At 29.0% G+C, this 16,740-nt stretch overlaps 1 protein-coding gene and 1 long non-coding RNA gene across 3 annotated transcripts in view; one reads left to right on the top strand and one right to left on the bottom strand.

Moving 5' to 3' along the window:
- The window catches only part of LOC146997150 (uncharacterized), a 145,468-nt gene that overhangs the window by 115,456 nt on the left and 13,272 nt on the right, over positions 1-16,740 (top strand). The window contains exon 2 of the long non-coding RNA XR_015041154.1: positions 12,062-12,419. This is a non-coding gene — a long non-coding RNA (uncharacterized LOC146997150). The remainder of the gene's footprint in view (positions 1-12,061; positions 12,420-16,740) is intronic.
- The window catches only part of LOC118182903 (GTPase-activating Rap/Ran-GAP domain-like protein 3), a 333,886-nt gene continuing 317,688 nt past the window's right edge, over positions 543-16,740 (bottom strand). For both annotated transcript variants that reach the window (XM_085816800.1, XM_085816801.1), the window contains one exon: positions 543-12,382. In XM_085816800.1, the coding sequence (XP_085672926.1) occupies positions 12,131-12,382 (252 nt within the window). In that variant the 3' untranslated portion in view covers positions 543-12,130. The remainder of the gene's footprint in view (positions 12,383-16,740) is intronic.

The following is a 16,740-nucleotide window of genomic DNA, read 5'->3' as shown; positions in this document are numbered from 1 at the left end:
TCAGATGCCAAAATTAAAAGTTAAATAGTATAAAATATTTGAGCGGTTTTCAAAAACATCGTCAGAAATCCAGCCTGCACTCTATTCGTGCAAACAATAAAATTCTAATATGCTTAATTTGTTCGTTACAAGAAGATACGTGAAAGAAATCGTTTAAATATTAAATAAAAAAATCGCTAAACAATCGTCGACAAAAAATGTGTGTAAAAAAGTGAAACTCGACAGCTGATCACGAAGTAAGTTAGAAACCGATGACAAAATTCCACTAACAGCGAAATACCATAAGTGAACTAAATAAAAGCTTATAAAAAGGAAGTTATCTTGTTGAAAGGTAGATCATTCTTCGAATAACAGAGCTGCGGATTATTGGAGATATAAATTTGTTAGCTAATTTCCTTCAAAATTTTTTTATTTTTCAAAATTAAGAAAGTATTATTAATAGTCAATGAAGTATGATTGGTTCCAAGAATATTTGCCTTAAATTCGATCTACTGTTAATTATCACTTTGTACTAAATTGTATTGCCATGAAACGAAACAGAATACAGATCGAAAACACTTTTAATATGAAAATATTACAGACATTCATAAATTTCATGTATATAATAATCAATGTATATTTATATTATGTACAAGAGAAATTACGATGGAGTAGTTATTTTGAAACACCGTACAGTTTATCATAACAACACAATACTGAATATATAGATATTATAGCAGATTTCGTCGATAGAAATTTTTACAAAAAACAGTGACGAACAAATCGGCATAAGCCGCATGACAAGAGGTACAATAGCTGAATGCACCGTATAATTATAATACTTTCAAAAGTACACTAGCACAAAAGCGAAAAGTATGCGCGAATTCATAATTAATTCCAATGATATGTACATTACTTTGAAAAAGTGACGTTAAGAGGAAAGATAAAACAAACTGCATATTTTAAGTTTTGATTTCATTAACACAGATACTTAACAGCTGGCTAGGCTCAACTAAAATCATCCAGTAGACATAAACAGATTGCATCGAAATCTAGGACTGCAATGAAAAACTGCGTTTAAATACTTAAATTGATATTACGTTTCCGTACGAAAATGTAACTATAAAGACAGAGGGAAAACATAAAACAAAATATGTTAAAAAGCGGGGCCGTTTGGAAAATTTACGGTGACCTAATGCGGTGTATGACATGTCAGGAATTAATAATAAATAAATGAAGCTCTTTATTAAAATACTGAAATTTACTAACGTTTTGAGAATGAAATTTTCATTTTCCGGGAAAGTTCTCGTTTGAAATTCTTAAAAATTATATCTTAAAATACGACCAAAAATAATTATTGTGTAAAGTACAATACACGTATTTAAATAATAACACATAACGAAAGGTAGAAATACTTTACTAATTTCAAATTACAAAATTAGGTTAAAATCTGATTTATAAGATGACGAATTAAGATAATAATGAATTTTCTAAGAGTCTAATATATCTTTTTTAATTCGAGTAACTAGCCATAAAACTAATTAATATATTCAGATGAAGATTAAAAAGGGAAGCAAAATTTCCATTTGGAAAGCAGATTTTTAAAGCAGTAAAATCCAATAGTTGTATGTAACAGAACCATATCAATGGCAATGAAATAGCTTTTCATCTGGTTTGTTTGAATGTTTTTCAATCTCTTTTTATGAAAAGATGGCACAGATTTGCAACACAATTCCCACAGTTAAATGCCAAAAACTGCTAAAAATTCAGCCCATTAATACAAATCATCAGTGATTAATAAACAGTTATTCTAAAATCTTTTTTTATTTACTATTTTATTTTATTATTACTTTAAAATATGCTGATATACAAAGTATTTGGATATCACCTTATAAGTAAACATGGGCATTTTATACTGATTTATGAAATTAAGTTATTAAAATTTGCGGTTGTATAAAATATGAGAAAACTCATTTTAAGGAATTTACAACATTATTAAGTAAAAGAAAAGACTTAATGAAGTGTTTAAAGTAAATTGTCAAAATTAACAAAACTTCGAATAATATTTTTGGAACATGATGGATAGGAAAAGTAACATAATGGGATATATTTTGATTTGATTAAAAAATAACTAATACAAAACCGGACAACCGACTAAAATTTAAAGGACCTGGTCTTCATTGAATTTATATATCTGTCAACATTTGTATTTTGCTTTTTTACCAGCGCCAGTATTAGATAGAAAACATTTCTAAACTTTAATTAAAAATAGGAGGACATAAAGATCCAATCGCGAGAAAAAGATCCACGTTAATAAATTATTTAACACTGAAGTAATTCAGTTTATGTTAAAAATCATGTGAACCAAAATTTTGTAATCAAGAACAGCAAACATAATGATTAGTTGAGCATAGCCTTCAGTTGGAATACATTGTGAACTACAAAATACTTTTTAAACTACTCACAGGACCTATCTTCTTTTGGCACAAGTGAACCATATTAAAAATTTTATATTATAAGTATTACAAAATTTAAAAAAGAAGGAAATGGAAATGTAAGCTCGCATAAATGATTCATATGTAAATTCAAATTCAAGAATTGTTTAGTATAACCCTTTTGATTAAAAAAAAAAAAAAAAAAAAAAAAAAAAAAAAAAAACCTAACATTTCTCCTGTCCATTAGTAAATAATTTTAACTACCAATACAGCCAGTTTATTGTAAGCATAAATATCTGTGTTACCATGAACGAAATTTTAGTTTAGTTCAGAAATAAAGCTTATTTAATATTGTTGTATTATTACTTAAATACAATTTATAATTTTGAAATCTCATAATTTTTATTCCTTTGTTTAATATTAAAATTAAATAAAAACAAATAGGGAAACAATAAACGCAGTGAAAATAATTTTTTTAAATTTATTTTATTTCAGATTCACTTTATAGTTTTCCTTAGACCTTAGAAATGTATCTAAGAATAAACTGGTTCACATTTGTTTTCGCTTTACTTTCATTTGACCTTGTATTAATCGATAATGGCAATTTCTAGACATACCAATTCAGCTTCAGGAACAAGTCAATTTTCCATACTTTTACCTGATAGTTACGTATCTCCAAAAATAAATTACTGAATTTATACCCCACCCTACACACACTGAGTTTATGGCAAAGCTATACAACGCGTTTTAAAACAGTTAACTCAAACTGTATAATGTACTAATTAGTTCTAATTTGAATTATTATTTCTTTTTCTAGTTTTCGTTTATACATACTTAAAAGTAACATTTCTGTATTTACATATATACTGATACAGAATTAAACACTTTTAGACGCTTCATGTATTAACATCTTAAAATATATATCTCAGAAATGCATAATAATTGACTTAATACATACAAAGAACAATCATTTAGTTGATCCATTCACATTGAACTAGATTTTAAAAAGCATTGAGTTGTAATAATTTGAGCAATATAGCAACAGGCTTCTAAGCATCTGACTCACATATACAGTTTTGCTCAAAGGAAAAGTTGCATAGACATAAGATAACTGATTCATATACAATTTCTAATTACTCTCTCTGTCTTGATCAACAACAACTTTGATATGTAAAAATAATTTTCGCCGAAGGCAACATTCAATTTGAAACTTGATTTTTAGATTCTATATACGAAATAATCAATGATCTAGAAATTTATTTCTCTTGAACTCCTAAATGCATTTAGCTAAATTAAATGAACAAGAAAAATATATGGATTATTAGGTATTAAAAATGTTCAAACATTAGTATTTGGAGAACTTTAGGGTATTTAAAAATGAACAAGTGCATAAGTAGAGTTTACATCTTGTAAGGTGTTCTTAGTAATGGAAGAAAAGGAGCTTGTAGCAGTTTCTTTCACACGGAACATAAAATGCACAAAGAGTTACTTCCAGATCTGTCATTATCAAATAGCATTGCAATTATTCACATAATTAATAATTTTATAACCCGCTTATTTAAAATTCTTGAATAAACGTCCTGTCACGTCTTCAACATCATTATCAGCACTTACCACCGCAGGCAAGTACGCTGTTTGGTAGCAGGTGTCAGTGTTTGAGTATACTACACATGTTGCAATCCAAATACTTAAAAGTGTTTCACCAATTGCATTATTATTATTATTTTAAAGACTAAAACCTTAATAATCAGTGTTTGAGTATAATACACATGTTGCAATCCAAATACTTAAAAGTGTTTCACCAATTGCATTATTATTATTATTTTAAAGACTAAACCCTTAATAATCTGTTATGTGAAAATCATTTTTCTGTTACAAGTAAAGTAAGACGGTATATAATAAAATAATAATAGAATAAATTTAATAACAACATAAAATTTTTATTCGTTATCATACGAAATAGAAGTATTTAACTTGAACATCAGGGCTGCACTTATAAGTTAAGATGATTAAATAAATATTCTCGTGGTATGAAGATAAATATTTCAGAGCATTGCTAGGACGAACTGAAATTTTGCAAAAATGTGTCGTTGAAGTTAAGTTTGTCATATTTACAGAATTTTTTAATTTTTCAAATTCCATTCTTTACTCCCTCTTGTTTTCAATTAGCTTACATTCTTGATTTATTAATATTTTTTCGCCTGTTTCTGGTAATCTTTCCTTTCTTTTTTCTCTCCTTCCCTGCCCTATCAACAGATACTTTTGAGTTTTTCGCTTCCGTTCGCTATAAGAAGGAATTGTATTTGCAATTTCTCAATTTTTTTCTTTGATTCCTTTTCTCAGATGATTTATTGTTTACTCATATAACATCAACAAAATGAGATCGTAATCAGAGCTTCGGATCTTTGGTGTATTACGTGAATTTTGAATTTTGAGTAAAATTATTCACCTTCATATTTACTTTACTTGGTGAACTTCTGTCTACTTTTACTCTGATACCTACAGCACTAAGATATTAATTAAATTTTCCTGCAATAACTTAAATTAAGAGTATTAATAAATTGTGAAGAAAATAACAATATTATAGGGAGATTATATTGCTGTTTAAATTATGTGAAAGTATTTTCTAATCGATAGTCATTTAAAAATCTTATGTTTAAGTGTAATTAAGTGAGAATTAATTGCGATTTAATGTTCACTTACTGGAAAGATAATGATAATTGTGTATTCAATAACCAGAATTGATTCTCATGCCGTTTTCAATAATCAATTTTACATTAACGTTTCTTATCATCTTTTATGATATCGACCAGGTTTTGATATAATTACTTTATCCATATTATTAATGTAATGATTTTATCTTCTGAATATATGCATAAATAAATGCATGAATTCTTTACTTCGTTTCCTCTAATTTCAATTTTAAATACAAAAGTTCTCCACAATTCCCTAAACCCATAATATAAGTTATATTCACTATACTATTGTATTTTGAAAAGTTCATTAACCTATAGATGCTTAAAATACAGTTCAGTTCCATTATTTATAAAATAATATATTTTACCAATGGAAAAGCCCAATCAGATCTCTAAATTAAAATAGATAAATATTAAATTTTTATAATATATTTTAAACTTTTCTGCTGATAAGCCACTTCAATTTTACCTGATTTCGCGCACAAATCATTCTACTCACACAAATAGAACTTACGAGCTCATATCAGTCATCAACTGACTCCAAAAGATCACATGAAACTTTCATTTTTGCACATTTAGAAAAAGCTATAGCGGCTACATCGACATTGAACACTTAACGTTTACGTACAAAAATAAGCCACGACAAATGCTTTCCATCACTTCATTTACCAGTTAATGATATAAAAGGACAAACAGCTTATTCGTCATCTGCATACATACTTGTTAGCACACAAAATGATCATATACAGTAACAAGTTGCAGCTGCAGAACCTTTGGACATGGATGCTTTGTTAATCACAGAGTTTGAATAATAAACATTTGTACTTAATCAGGAATCGATCAGACTATCCTTTTTCATTTACATATCCAAATGTTACGGGAAAAAATCAGAAAAAATAAAAGTAAATTAAATTTGATAAATGCATGAACATTTGCATTTCGAAACTTTGATGATACTATGAAGTTTTCCTATTTAGATTAGCAGATGTAGATGCATTGCAAAAAATATTGATATATACATTATTTTATATCATACTGAGAATGCCTCTCTTTTACGGTTAATCTGTATATATGCGTACATTTTATGAAAAGTACTAGACTACTCTGCACAAGAGGTACTGTAATTAATTAAACATTACAACCTTCCAAACTTGAATCTAATGAGACACATGTACATTAAAATTTATCTTCATTTATAAATCTAACAGCCTGAGGAAAACTAAAATTAAAAATATATACTTTGTTATACATCTAGAAAAAATTTTAAACATTTTATCGAATATGGAAAAATCTTTGTTTCTCAGCACAAAAAAGACCGAGCAGCTGCAATCGTCCACAGCACCATAACTTCAAAAATTACACTTAATTTCATTTTATAAAAAAGCTTTTATAAAAAGATGAATCTTTTCGAAATTTTTTGGACATATTTAGACAGATAGAAATAGCCCGGGAAACATAAGGGATTTGCAAGTACTAAATTAACACTATTATATCCTGCACAATAAACAAATAAATAAAAGCATCTTACTTTTAAAAGTGAATCGAAAATTATGAAACGCTATTCTAGTTATTTATTAGCAATTAAATTATTAGGGCATTCAAATATCATCTAAACTGTTAGATTTTCGCACTGTGAAGCTTGCGGGAGATTAAATGAGTTTTGCTTTTCTGGCCATCACTGGGGCAGGGAAAGCATGACCTTGCCAGTCACCTGTAGAAATTCGGAGTCTGTTAAGTAAGCAGGAAGTGCTTCGATTCACAAAACAAGAGATATTTTTGAAGTATTCTGAAGGAAGTGAGGGATATCAAGCTTGTAAATTTTGACCAGTCTTCGAAGGCAAATAAGGTCAACAATGTCTGGCCCTGGCTATTGCCAACGACAGGCGCGATCTTGCACATCTTACCACTATGAACTTCAAGTAGGCTTGTTCTGATGTTACTGTCAGACAAGTGAGTTAAGTCACAAGGATATGTCTGGCAATATCCACGTTCAAGTCCAGATTCAGCCCGCTCTGACAATGAAAGATCTTTGACGAGGGGACAAATCTGTTTCCAAATCGCTAGGTTAGATGCATTGCAGCGCGACAGGATTGTGTCGAGAACAGTATGATTAGCAATTATGTAACCATTCCACATTTTCAAACAATCTGTTTGCCTGGGGCATATTTGAATGCCCTAGTAAAGTTATAAGTATATGTTTCGAAGTAAAAAAAACGAATTAGAAAAAAATGCGTCATAAGAGAAAGAAAGCTTATTTATTTAAATAATTTTTAGAAAATAATGTTTCTGCTATTTCTCTGAAATGGGTAGTCGATAATCTATTCATAAATGAGAATTTTCTGTATTTATTGCAAAAATATTTTAATTGCCCTTGCTACTCCTGCCAACAGCGTGAACTGCTATAGTAACTTAAACAAATGACGTTCTAAAATGCAGCAGCAATTCTTTTTTTTTTTAAACTATCCAATTTTCTCCGTAAGGTTCCGCAGCATAGCAAAATGAGAGTTGGTTTGCGATACCATATTTCGCCGTATAAGAGAAATTAGAACTATAACAACACAAAGGATGTCGATTGACATTTGATAACAAGAACATACATTCACAAATTACAGAGAGAAAAAAGTTGTACATTTGAAATATGATCATTTTTTATGAAAATTGTATTTATTTAAAATGCTAAGTGGTGATACTACAGTATGCTAGGAGATCACTGCAATTCTAGAGCACAGCTACACTCAAGATTTGAAAATTCTCATTCTATTCGATGCTATCAGTACAGTTTCCAAAAGAAAGAACAAAACAAAAAACTAAATTAAATATTCAAAAACCATTGGCTAAGTTCACTTTTCAAATTATTTAGCCGGAATATATTCAAAATTTTAATTTTAATCAAAATGCTGATATTATCCCAAATTTGTATAAATACTGTATTATTTACCTTCTGGTAAATTTGCATGTGCATTTAATAATCCAATTAGATTTAGACAACAAATTAATATCCAATGAAAAGCTAAACTAGAATGTAGCATTTGATAAATCCTTTTTAATGCTTCAAATAACATTCTCTTTCGTTCGGCGCATTTTGTGCGGCATGTACTAAACAAGAATAAAAATACATTACAAATAATTTAAGAATTTTTTCATAATGCAGCGTTCCAAATGTAAGTTATAATAATGATGATAATTATCTATCGAGAATTCTAAAATTTAGAAATAAAATGATTGATATCATCTTAAAATTAGATTTTTTTATATACCCATCAGGTGATATATTAGAAATAAAACGCGTCGCTGCAAAAGTTCTTTGTTGCTCAATAACCAATAACAAAATTTTTTTTCTGCTTTTAATGTTAAAGTAAACATTTATTTGTATTTTACAAGGCATTTAGACTGCAAAAAATTGTGCACTTTTCCTTAATTCTTATTTTTTTAATCAATAGACATTAGGAAGTGTATGCCAGGAATTTGAAATTCTAGAGCTCACGTTTATGAGGAAGATGGTAAACGATGAAACATGTACAATATCAGCATTTTAGTTAGTATCAAAAATTTGAAATATCTCTAAGTTGTATTTTAGTACTTTTTAATCAAATACACATACATACATTTTTGCAAGCGTCTTTCTAAGATAGCTACTATATATTATGCAAAGAAATAGAAATGATTTGTGTTATTTCTAACCATAATAAGCACCAGTTAATCCTTCAAATCTAGGTACATTCAATAAATATTTGAGTAACTTGAAAAAGTTATATAATTACTTAATATAAAAATACAGAGACTTGCGGTCAAGCAACACAACTATTTCACGACAACCGTTTTCGGAAATTTCATATCATTTTCAGCTGTGCTCTTGTATAACAACATGTACAATAACACTTAATATGACTAGACTTAATATGTCTTACATCATTGGAATACAAAAATTCCAGTTTATTTAAAGTGCCCATAGGGTTAAAGGAAGGTTTAACGTTCACAGCTTTTAACATCCTCTTTTATACCAGAGAACAGCATAAATACTTTCCAAATATTCGACACAACAAACAATGACATTGCAGCGTCTTTACAAATAAATCAAAGACACTCAAACTGAAGACAAATAACATTACATTAAAGAACTGATTTTTGTTATAGCAGCTCACAAATCATGTTACATAGTTATCATATAACATAGTATATAAATTTATGATTTCATTAAAAATTAAAAAAAGCTTGAAAATATGTAATTCATTACAATTTTGGTTGTTCAGCTCTAGATTTCCTGCATAGCATACTTTATTTTAAATTATTTTTTACAAAATTTGAACACTTTTATGCATAGTAAATGGCTGTAGATGCATTAATAACAAAATACAAATAAGAGTTTTATTACAATTTTTTAAGACAAAACATTAAATTTAATGGATGTTTGAAACTTTTATTAATATCACGCATATAATTCGTACTGATAATATGACCGCAACATTATATGACAAAAAGTAGTAAGCTTTCGTAGGAGAAATATAAATTAAACAATAAAGATGGAAGTTAATTCATATATAATTCATGCCGTAATATCCACGATTAGATAATGTTTTAAGTGAGTCGAAAAATATGTTACAGGTAGGCGAAAAAATAACTAAAAGTTAATCAATAAACTGTGCATTTCAAGTAGTAACATTTATTAAATATTTATTAAAACTTGTAGAAAGATAATCCTAATGTGTTTAATCGTAATAAAGTAATTCATAGCTTAACGTTTTCAGTTCATTTAGTGGCACCAAATCACAAATCCATCTATTTGTGCTTGCAATCTCCGGGTTACTAAATATTACTTTTGCGTACTGATTCCTTCATGATTCTTAATTTTGATGTATATTCTAAGAAACAAACTATTTCATATAGATTAAAAACATTTCTTATAGTTTCTTAATAGTTTGAAATTCGAGCGCAAATTTTCCAAAGTTTAATAGTTTTAAAATTACTTTTGCGTATTAAGAAAAATCAAAACCAAAATTAATTAATTTTATAAATAAAGAAAAAGGAAATGAGGAGCCTAGACTTTTTTTTAAATCTGAGTACACATTTAAACTAATAAACTCAGAGAAATTGAAACCATCTCTGTTTACTATCAAAAACACTTATTCCATACATTTAAGTTCCAGTGCAGACATTTTGTAGCAAATGCTGTAACATTTACATTAAAAAAAAGTTTGGGTGTAATTAAAAAAAAATTAGCATACCTTTTTTAAAAAGCTTAAATATGTCACAAAGATAGATTTCAGCTCCATAAAGCAATTGCACAAGAAAACTCCATTAGATTATGCATCACTTAAGTTTCATCATCTGGTAAAAAATCCATGTATGTAATGCACTTAACTTGAAATTATCTTAAATTACGTCCTAACAATCCGCTATATCAATCTTCGGCTAAATGGAATTCTTTGTTTTGTATAACTTGCTTTTATGTATTACTTAGTGTTTAGACTTATTTGCAGAATCATTACTGTAAGTAGACCATTAGAGAATGTCATCAAATACCTCATTAAGTTTACTTTGAATCCCTAAGAAAAAATAATCTGGCGATTTCTGCTTGTGTATAAATGCATCTACAGTCATAATAAGTCAAGAAACTTTCAGCAAAGATGAGTAATACATATCTTAAAATTGAAATATTAACTTTGAATAGTATGTTAAGGATTGGAAAAGATTTAAATACTTGTAAATGGGATCAGAATGACTACAATGCTGGCAGAAATTTGAAAAGAAAATTTGAAACAGTATAACGATGTTTGTATTTATTCATTGCAAGAAATGAAGAAGAAAGAGAGCAGAAAAGAAGATTTGCAAAAATAAAAATACATATAACAGATTTGTTTAATTTTAAAAGCCTACAGTAAAACAAGCTTAAAATAATTGCCCTTTTTTATTTCCCTGGTTTCATTATTAAAATAAATATTCTCATTCAATTCATGAGAGCATTATAAATGCTACTTTTAACAAGCAAAACTCAGGAAGATAAAGAGAAGTTTTGGCTTATATTATAAGTAGAAAAAAATAAATAAGAAATACCAATGAATTATGTGAATATTTGAAAAACTGAAATTTTAAAAGTTCTTATTTATTAGTAGCTTTTAAACAAAACATATGCTAATTCAGGAGTTAAAAATATTAGAAATAAGTCAGACCAAATCGATTATGATTTAGATGTATTCAGTCATTTGGAAACCTCCACTGGGCAGCATGGGGTTCAATAAACTAATTCGTGAAAGTGTATGAAAGCAAATAAATTTTATTTAAAAGTATTTATTATATTTATTATGCATGTTAAGAGTATTTTGTCGAAAAAAAAAAAAGAAAGAAAGGATTTAAAAAAAAAAATAAATATTTTCCTAGATATTAGGGGAAAAATATGTTCTACAAAAAGTGAATAATTTTAATAGGAATATTAATTAAAATAGCGATAAAATAGATTTAGCTTGACGAAACTAGAAAAATGAAGAGCATTACATGAACCTAAAGTTGCCTTTCAGTAAATCAATATTAAGGATTGGTTCACATTTTTAATACTGAATTTTCTATAAACACAAAATATTACCAATTTCATAATAAGATAGATATTCGAATTTTAAACTAAATTTTAGCCACATTAGATACGAATCTGCCCTTCATTTTTTTCCGCAATTCTGCGCAAAAGAAACTTCGAAAATGGTCGCATGAAATCGTTTCAAATTAGCAGAAAACCATTTAGCAGAGGATTGTGTTTTTGATTCCACTAGTTATATTCAGTTTTAGAAAGCGAAGAAAAAAATGTGCTTCACCAAGAATTAAATGAAAAGCAACTATTGTCTCATATCCTGTATAAAACATAACTATGCATTAGTTCATATAAGCAATTGTAGTTATTTTGATCCACATGTATAAAACATGCTATAAAGTAGCGCTTGTTAAAACATCCTTTTTTTTCAGTAGTAGATTTGCCATTCATCTCTGCTGTTAAGTTACGAAGAAAGAAAAGACAAAACTTTTTTTATCCGTCAATCACTTCTCATGAAAAGTAGCTGAATCCTGCTCAGCTACAACGAAAGGACTAGGGGGCGGAGTTGAACCCAAGCTCTTTCCGAGCCCAGAGTCTGAGCTTGCTGAATGAATGTGATCTCTGTTGAGACCTCGAGTTGGTGAGACTTGCCTATGAATTAGTGGTAACTGGGGCAATGGAGAGGATGAAGCACTCCTGCTGGGTCGAGCTGCGTCTGCGCGCAGTCTGTTTCCATCTGCGGAGAGGGAGTCTACCTGTAAGAAACCAAAGGATTTACAACAGGAAACTTATGTACATATTATTATTATTATTTTCTATTACAATTATTGCTTTCACATGAAGTTTCTTATGAAATTTCTGAAGTGTTAATTCGAATTTTATTATTATGAGTCTCATACACAAGTGTAGGTACTAAGGTTTATATAATAGGTCATTTATTTTCTGTTAATTCTTTGCCTTTTCTACTTTTCCGCCCACCTTCACCAGTACGCAAAACAGACTAAATTTAAACAGCGAGTGCAATTAGTATGTAGAGAGTGTAGTCTGGCAACGCTTTAGAGCTCCGTTGATCCAGGGATTCAGTAACCCATAAAACTGCTCATTACAAGCTGCTATCGCCGTAAGAATAGGTTATTAATTCACTTTTCTATTAGAAGCTAATGTCAGAAAGAGAAAAAAAGTGAGCAGAATGATTTAGGCGTAATTCTGATCGTATTCTTGTAACTTAAACACCTTGTATTAATTACAGAACAAGCAGGTAAACAGTTTTGTTAGGACTGAATTTTTAGTTTGTCAGCTACAAATCGTGTCAATAAGAATTAAGTTTCTTCTCTATATGAAATAAATTAAATTTAGCACATATTTTAAAAGTTTGAGACGATAATAATTCGCCTGAGTAAGAAAATTATGCAATGTAAAGGAAGTTAAGTTAATCCGAAACTCATCATGCAAATACAGGAATCACTCCAAATAGTAATGTACACTGCTCAAAAAAAAAAAAAAAAAAAAAAAAAAAAAAAAAATGGGACAGTGCTATATCTCCCGTTCTACTGGGCCGATTGACAAAATTCAAACTGCGTTTTTCATGTCTCGAAAGCGTCACTTAGGATATATATTAGATTTATATATAGCACTATTCTAACATAGGTATTTTGACACAAAATCGGACTTTTTCTGAAATAGCATACCAATTTTTTTCCATATTTCGATTCTACGACTCAAATTATGCCAGAATACCAAGTTTTGTAAAAATCGTACGAGTAGTTTTTAAAATATTAGCTCTCAAAATTTTAGCTCCTCAATGTTAATTGAATTTGGCAAATATTTATTAATATCTCTTTTTTTATTAAACCTTTTTGATTTTTCCTTTCACATTTCGAAATTTAGGTTCATTCCAAATAAAATTTACCCATTTTTTGTAATTTATTTTTTAAATTTCTATTTTTAAATAATTTTTATAAATTTTTCGAAAAAAAATTTGAATTATAACCTATAAAATTTTTACAATCATCTTAAAGTAGGTGTATTTTTAAGCATATCTGCAAAAAATTAGACTTTTTTATTCAAAATTTTCTAAGATATACACGAATTTACATATTTTCGCGTTTTGAAATTTGGCATCTTTTTTTTGAGCGATAATAACGCCAAATGTGGTTTATGGATTTTCGTTACAGTGAATTGCCACAGCTATTTTTAACCTTAAATTTCAAGTAAAATTTTACGGAGAATTAATTATATGATATTGTTTCTCTCAAAGATGCGTAATAAATATTTTTTAATACTATATAAAAAGCTATTTTTTAAAAATTATAGATGATATTATTCAAATTTTTAACTATTTTTTAAATTTCTCTCTTTCTTCCTTTTTAAAAAAAATAAAAGTAAATTTTTGTAAGAGTAAATTTTTACCTTCGGCGTTTTATCGTCTGCTACTTTACTTTAACTTCGCTTAATTCGAATTGTCCAAAACTGAGAATTTTCGTTTGATGTTTATTTGAATTTTATGAAAATATTTTATGACATTAACTGCATAATTTATTTCTAAACAAACTGTTGCTTATGAAGTGGCTGAAAGAGCGGCTGATACTATCATCCATATTTTTAAATCACAGTGTACTTTTATAGAAATATAAGATTTAGAATAATCATTTTTATAAAAGTCAAATTATGATATAAACATACAACCCTCTAGAGACTGAATTAATGGAAGTTCAATGGTTATGTAGAAATGATCTGCAGCTACTTAATGGCTGGATAAGTCAGCAGGTTCTGTGGACAATCCTTAAAATTCTAATTTAGAATGCAATTGTCAAGAACTGAATCCTGATCATCAGTAGTATAATAAGTAATTATTACGGTTATTAATAAATCCTTCTTATAAAGTAACTGCAAATATTTCAAAAAACTTTCTGTCTGAATGCAAATATTTTTAATTTTATATTAATCAAGATTGCACACGATATTATTTATTTACATATCAATTTTTACCATCAACTCTAGTAGAAGTTACAAATCAATTATATTTAATTAAGGATTGAATTGGATTGGATGGATTATTTAATTATGGCAAAGCACACGAGGGCTATCTGCCTAAAGGGAGGGATGCTTTCGTGGAGGACTTTCTAAGGGAAACTGGCTGGTATACACGTTACACATGGGGAAATCCACGAAAACGCCCATGCAGGCAGCCCGTTAGCGGGATTCGAACCTCAGATCGAACTACCAGTGTTCAGCGTCTTTACCGCTCAGCCGCTGGTGAGCTATTTAATTAAGGAAGGACCATCTAAGTTTAGAAACAGCGTACAGTAACAGCAATTCAATTATTGGCGCCGTATCTTTCATGTTACTCCCGATTGGCAAGCTATATGATTTTTAATGAGTAATCGAGTTTTGCTAGTAACTTCACTTGGAAATCACGCTTAAACTAAGTTAGTTGGTTATTTGAACATAGGAAAAACATGGGAGCTATTTGATTAAGATGCTTTCATAGAGAACCTTTGTAAGGAGAACATAGAAAACTATGAAAACCAACCATGCAAGCCTGGGTTAGACGTTGCAACAAACAATTAGTATTTAACAATCTTCAAATGCCAGGCAACTTATGAGGCTCCAAATAAATCTCCAATTTAATATTTTATTTGTAAATATTTAAAAAATATTGTTGTATTCTTAGACACAAAAAGCAGAATTTAAGTTTTGTTAATTCGTTAGTTAACTACTAAGCCGTAGTGCAAATGAATATTCAATTTCTTTTGCAATAATTGTATTCACTTAATATTCTTGGAATATGAGCTAAAGAAGGAATGTTCTCGCAAGATTAAAGAAGTGTTTAAATTCAGTGATATTAGGTTTGTCTTACAAGCTCAGGATAAAAACGATTCTGCAATTGCCGAGTAGTTGACTTGTAAATGGCTCTGAATTAAGCAGATGACTTTTAATCTTACGTTATTCAGTCAGAAAACATATTCCAAATGTTTTGTATTGCATGACAATGCATCTTTTCATTATTCAATAACCAGTCGGAGAACCGCTTGTGTTCCTAAAATAAGTATGTGTACTCAATCGTTCTGCATGTTCTTCAAATTTGTCTTCTTGTGATTTTTTTTTCTTTCCTAAAAACTAAAGTTGCTTCTCAAAGGAAAGTTTTTTGACAGTGAAGAGACAAAAGGAGTATGACATCTAATTTTAGAGGCATGTCAAAAACAGAGCCTCTACAAGCCTTCTCTTCCATTACATGTTGTGCAGTCAGACAAAAAGTTGCATCAGCGCAAATTCTATAATCTATTTTTATTACACTCTGATTATATTATTAAAATACAGTGAATATATACTAAATCTTTTACTTCAGCTTAAGTAATTCAGAATTCTTGACGGCATTATTGTCAGAACTAGGACTTAGAAATAAGTCAAATTAAATATTTCGATAACCCAATAAATTCAAGGTCGAAGTTTCAATATTTGGTTTTCGGAGGGAGGGGAAATTTTTTCAGTTTTGGTCCATTACCCTAAGTATATTTGCTTCGATTCTTTATTTTTCCATAAAAGCAAAAAATTTACGCATGGTATACATATAACGCATAGCTTCAAATTAAAATTTAATAATAAACAGAGTAGTTATAATTAAAGTTCCACATTGAAACGGTCATAAAAGGAAAACTACTGGATCAAATGTTATCAAATTTGGTAATCGTGTAAAGGAGGTCATGGGAATTTATTTTCCGCGAAAAAAGGAAGTTCGAAACCTCACCACCAGGGAAAATGGCGCTGTATGCAATATTGTTAAAGGAAATATGGGTCGGAATCTCACTTAACCTTTTGCTACACGAGTTTAATATGTTGTATACCCTTAAGAAACTTTGAATTAAGCAATATATCATTTAAAGGCGTTAAATTCGATAAACGTTGAGTGCGCCATCCGTGTAAGTGAGAAATTCGTCCGTGAAAACCACGAATTAGCGATTAGAAAATGTGAGATCGCAAATCACTCGCACAAGTGCGTACAAACTGGAAATCCCTTTCTGACAGATCGCTAAATTGTAATTTTTGAACCCTGAATTCGGCCCTAAAACATGAAGACACTGATTCAAAACGCTTTTAATCGATTTGGGCGAAA

This window comes from Stegodyphus dumicola, chromosome 5, assembly GCF_044657685.1.
Source record: "Stegodyphus dumicola isolate Sdum_Otavi_A_Nest chromosome 5, ASM4465768v1".
Lineage (NCBI taxonomy): Eukaryota > Metazoa > Arthropoda > Arachnida > Araneae > Eresidae > Stegodyphus > Stegodyphus dumicola.
This window is presented reverse-complemented; position numbering and strand designations above follow the sequence as displayed.